At 30.8% G+C, this 4810-nt stretch overlaps 1 protein-coding gene across 1 annotated transcript; it reads right to left on the bottom strand.

Moving 5' to 3' along the window:
* Positions 1-911: 911 nt before the first annotated feature.
* Positions 912-2870, bottom strand: LOC110635301 (transcription factor MYBS3). The gene is made up of 3 exons (XM_021784584.2): positions 2293-2870; positions 1532-1728; positions 912-1434 (listed from the first exon to the last, which is right to left on the bottom strand). Exons 1-3 carry the CDS (start codon positions 2600-2602, stop codon positions 1117-1119), a joined length of 825 nt encoding a protein of 274 aa, XP_021640276.1. The 5' UTR covers positions 2603-2870; the 3' UTR covers positions 912-1116.
* Positions 2871-4810: the final 1940 nt, after the last annotated feature.

Here is a 4810-nt window from a genome sequence, read left to right as displayed (position 1 = left end):
AATTCTCAACCGCAGCGCAAAGAGTACTACATGTGTGCAAAGTACACAAATATAATTGTTTCGCAGAATGCTGCTATTGCTCCTGCCCTTCATGATAGAATATTCATTAACCTGATTAAAATTATTGCTGATAATCAACCTCTCACGATGAACAGTAAACTTGTCACATTGGGCTAATAAATTTTGATAAAAAAAGAAAGTAGGCTAATAAATTATCATTTGAGTATAAAGTACCTAATTTTCAGTGCAGCAGTCATCATCTGATTAATCAAAGCATGAAATAGTCAATAAATTAAGTGCAGCATGTGATTAAATAAAAGCTGAGTATCGCCACATTTCACATTGTAATTGGTTACATTAGTTTAATTATATTTAAGGAAAAAAAAAGAAGAAAAGAGAAAGGGCACCATTTCAAAGGAGGAATAACCAAGAAGAGAAAAACAATTAAAAGAAGTTGAAAGAATTAAAATACCTTCCAAAGAAAAGGTAGAATTAAATCATTTTTATAATAATTTTAATTTGTGTATTGCCTTTTATATTATTATATAGAATTGTTATTGAGAATAATTTTTTTAAAATATATTACTGAGAAAGTATTAAAAATAATTTAAAATTATATTTTATAAATTTTAATCATAAAAATATTAAAATAATAAAAAATATATTTTTTTTCAGTGACATCTAAAATTGTGTCATTTTTCTAAAAAAAAGCATATTTAACCCGCTTTAGGTTAAATCAAAGCAAGCTTGGCAATTATACAAATTCAGTTATCAAATTAAAAGAACTCGACCCACAAATTTTACCATAAATATCTAGCTCTTGCTTTGCTCCTGGTAGTTCTGCTTCATTTAAGTATAGGATGCAATTAAGAAATGAGATAGTCATTACGTATATAAATTGCTTGTAGTCATACCCTTTTAAGAAATTTTCATTTATCCGCAAATTACATGTAATAGGCTTACCGTTTAAACAGTAAAGAGAGCATATGATCATAATAATAATAATAATAATAAAAGATTTTCCAAAATGTGCTTCACCATTGGCCAACAGCGAGTGTTCAAAGATTGAATGTGCATTGTAATACAAGTGATTTCAAGAATTTAAATCTTGAATGATCATGTGGCCCAAATGGCTCCAATTAGAAGATCACTTGAGCAAGTGTTGCTCTGATCCAGTGAAGATGGAGCTGCAAGTTTTAGCTCTAAATCTGGTGGTGCACATTGAAGATTAGGATTATTTGTTGCACCAAAAGTAGGTTCAGAGTTGAAAGGTTTAGTACTTAACCATATAGGCGATGTGGAAAGGTGATGACGAGCAGATGGAGAAGCTTCCGTGGTCTTCAATGCAAAACCAGAACCAAAAATATTATCACTTTCAGTTTTCTTAGAAATGCCACCGTTGAGGGGTTCAATTGAGGATTGACCACTGCCCATCTGACAAGAAAATCACAAACAATTAAGTTAATGGAAATTATTGAGTGATCAGATTAAGCAGTCAAGAAAAAGGAGAAGAAATTAATAAATCAATTACATCGAAGAGGCTAGGACGGCGTTTTCTTTTGTTGATGAGGCTGTTTTGTCTGAGAAAATATTTCTGTGCATGACTGGCTACTTGGGTTGGAGTTCTTGTGGTCACAAAGTTCCTAGAAATACCTCTCCAATCACCCTTCCCTAGCTTATGGAGCCCTAGTAGAAAGATCCGATGCTCCTCCTCACTCCATGGCACTCCTGGAACCATAATGATACCAATGATTATGATAGCCATCATCAAAACTAAGAATTAAATTTTCTTTTTCTTTAAAAAGAAAAAGAAAAAAAAGCCTTAAAAGATCTAATCATTATCTGGATCAAAAACCCCAAACTATAAAAATAAAAAAAGGAATATATCATCATAGCACATTAAATTAAATTAAGGTAGAAAAAAAAAAACAAAATCCCTCTCTGAAGGAGTTTATTTTTTTTTCCTTTTTGGGTTTTTTTTTTGAAAATTTTTTCCCATTAGGTGTTCTTATATGTATGAAACCTAATAGTTTTTTTTTTTTTCAATTTTTTGAATCTTCTACTGAAAATCTTTTGGTAATTCTAAGTGTAACAGAAGAGAATGCTAAAATAAGAAAGAATTTTCACGTAGTCATTTAACAATGAAGAAGAACCATATTCTCTCTTTCTCTCTGCGTATGTGTGTGTGTACTTTTCACAATTCTATATTTATGATCTGTGCGCTTAGAGAGAGACAGAGAGATCATAAGGCTAATGAGCAGTGAAAGATTATACATTGAAATCAAAACTCACCTTTCTTCCTTTCTTGGGTACGCCCAAGCAGGCCATCAGAGAGATATCCATTCGAGAATGTATCAACATTTTCTTCCACAGTGGCAAGCGAAGATCTAGAACAAGTAGAAGAAGAAGCTGTGGATGGAGATGACAAGCAATCCACGCTAGAACTTTTCGTCAAAGAAACAAGAGAAGATGAAGAAGAAGAAGAAGAAGACGGAAAAGTTAGGTTTAGTTGAACTCCAAAGAGCTTCAGACTTTCTTTGTGAAAAGTGCAAGTTCTTGAATTATGCCCTATACTCCCACAGTAAGAACATTTCCTGCCCATATTCTTGCCCACCAAACCCACTAATCAACTACTAAAACCTCTCAAACCATGATCTACTTGAGAGGGATAGAGAGAAATCACCACTCACCAGGATAAATCTTGTCTCTGATTTATATATGTAGAATGATGGACTTTGCTTTTTCTGGTTTGGATTTTTTTCCACCAAACATTTTCTAACCCAGAAATAAAAATAAAATAAAATAAAAAGTATCAAGATCTCTATCTATCTCTAATTGGATGAGAAAAAACGAAAAACTTATCCTCAAAAAGACTAAAGGCACCATTGCAAATGGTACACGATGATGAGCTACGTATGGAAGGGGGGACCTTTTGCATCCCATTCGTACGTACAATTATAGATAGGACCATTAATATATATATATATGAACTGGATTCTATGCTTCTCATCGTATATGCGCATGGACAAGATCAGGACAAGTGATGACCCGATTTGACCCTGCTTACGTTTCTTAATGACATCAAAATCCCTTGTATTTAGTATTCTACTTTTCATTACTTTTCTAAAGTAACTATTAGTATTGAAAACATATTATTCGTTTAGCTGATTCAAGTTTGAATTCCTACTACTCTAATCTCTTGATTACTATATATATATATATATATATATATATATATATATATATATACAAGCGTTCAAATTCATTTTTTACTCTCAATTTATTTTTGAAATCTATTAATTTACTGATAAATATTAATTTGATGGTATTGAAATTATTTTTAAAATTATAACATTTTAAAATCTCATTTTTAATTTTAATTGAAACTGATTAAAAAAATTTTCATTTAACTATTTTAAATATAATCTAAAAATTAAGTATTTATTTTATAATTAATATAAGTAATTAATTAATTATCATAAATTTAATACGTCCTTCTTTTTTAACTTTATTTTTCACAAGAAGAAAATGATGAGATGGGGTGATATGGTATGTTTACACCCTATAAAATTGGGCACATTTAGTTTATGGAGAGTAGATATAAAGAAAAGGGAAAGGAGGAGAGATGGGGATAGCTAGGTTCGTTGAGTGGAGGGCATGTCCACCAAAAGTTAATGAAGTTTGGTAGATGGAGTGGAGGAATGACGTAGAGATGGGAGAAAGAAACCCTATAATTTTGAGGTGATGTTGATGAACCAACACCATTTTTGTTGAAAATTTGGCTTAAAAAAAGACAGTTGCTTGAAAACTAGGAAGCAAATTGAAATGATGGGTGGATCAAATTTTTGTAATCTTGCAAATTGCTATAATGTTTATTTGTCCAATTCATTAAGGAAGGTTTAAGGGTATATATCAGTGTTCTATACGGGAAACACCACCTTATTTATAAGGCAGCTTGGTCCTTTATAGTCAAAATTAAGACGTACGTGAGCAAGAGTAGTTGTTGGTCCACTGCCCTATATTGACTGCTTTGTCCCCTTACCAGAGGACCACCCACTCCCCCAGGCCCATCCATAGAAAGCCAACATCTAAGCAACTTCAAGGAGATTCTTCATTCATCAAGTGATAAATTTTTCCCTAATCCATATAAATAAATAAATTAATAGTTGGTAATAAGTTTGAAATGAATTTTTCTATTTGTTTCTAATTTAGAAATGGATCGAAAATAAAATGTATTTATTTTGAATTAGAAACAGACGTTTTTTCATTTATGATTAGAAACAAACAATTTTCATTTCTAAAAGAAAAAGACATTTCATTTCTAATTCATTTGTAATCAGTATTAAAATATAATAAAAATATATTAATAACAATTTTTAGCGCACAATTACAAATAGAAAATTCATCTATTTCTAAACTCTGTTTCAAATTTATTTTTATTTATGTTGATCAAATCTTGTTACCGGTCCATTTCAATTTGTTTCAACTCAAAATAGAATGAATCCATTACTAATTTGCATTGCTAATCCGATAATTTCTTATAGTGAAAACTATATGTATCAAGTTCTTTAGGATAACCTTATATATTAATCATTAATAATCCAAGGAGATTGCATGGACATGATATAATTTAAATTAGTGATAATACCCTTGTCAATTCTGACTAATTTTCTTCCTATGTACTTGTTTGGGTTAATGCATTTTAATACGAAATCAAATATTGTTGAAGAGTCAAGTTCTTTGGGAACTGATAGGGTGCACCAGAGTGCACCCATCACTAAAAATAAAAGATAATACACCCATCACTATA

The sequence above is a fragment of the Hevea brasiliensis genome, chromosome 11 (assembly GCF_030052815.1).
Source record: "Hevea brasiliensis isolate MT/VB/25A 57/8 chromosome 11, ASM3005281v1, whole genome shotgun sequence".
Lineage (NCBI taxonomy): Eukaryota > Viridiplantae > Streptophyta > Magnoliopsida > Malpighiales > Euphorbiaceae > Hevea > Hevea brasiliensis.
Note: the sequence above shows the minus strand (reverse complement) of the source record. Positions and strands in the feature narration are given on the sequence as shown.

What these genes read in the sequence shown, in the direction of transcription:
- LOC110635301 (XM_021784584.2), bottom strand. Translation starts at nt 2,602, where the DNA reads ATGGGCAGGAAATGTTCTTACTGTGGGAGTATAGGGCATAATTCAAGA. An exon ending in TACCCAAGAAAGGAAGAAAG is followed by an intron (nt 1,729 to 2,292) that starts GTGAGTTTTGAT and finishes TTATGGTTCCAG; the next exon opens with GAGTGCCATGGAGTGAGGAG. An exon ending in GCCGTCCTAGCCTCTTCGAT is followed by an intron (nt 1,435 to 1,531) that starts GTAATTGATTTA and finishes TTTTCTTGTCAG; the next exon opens with ATGGGCAGTGGTCAATCCTC.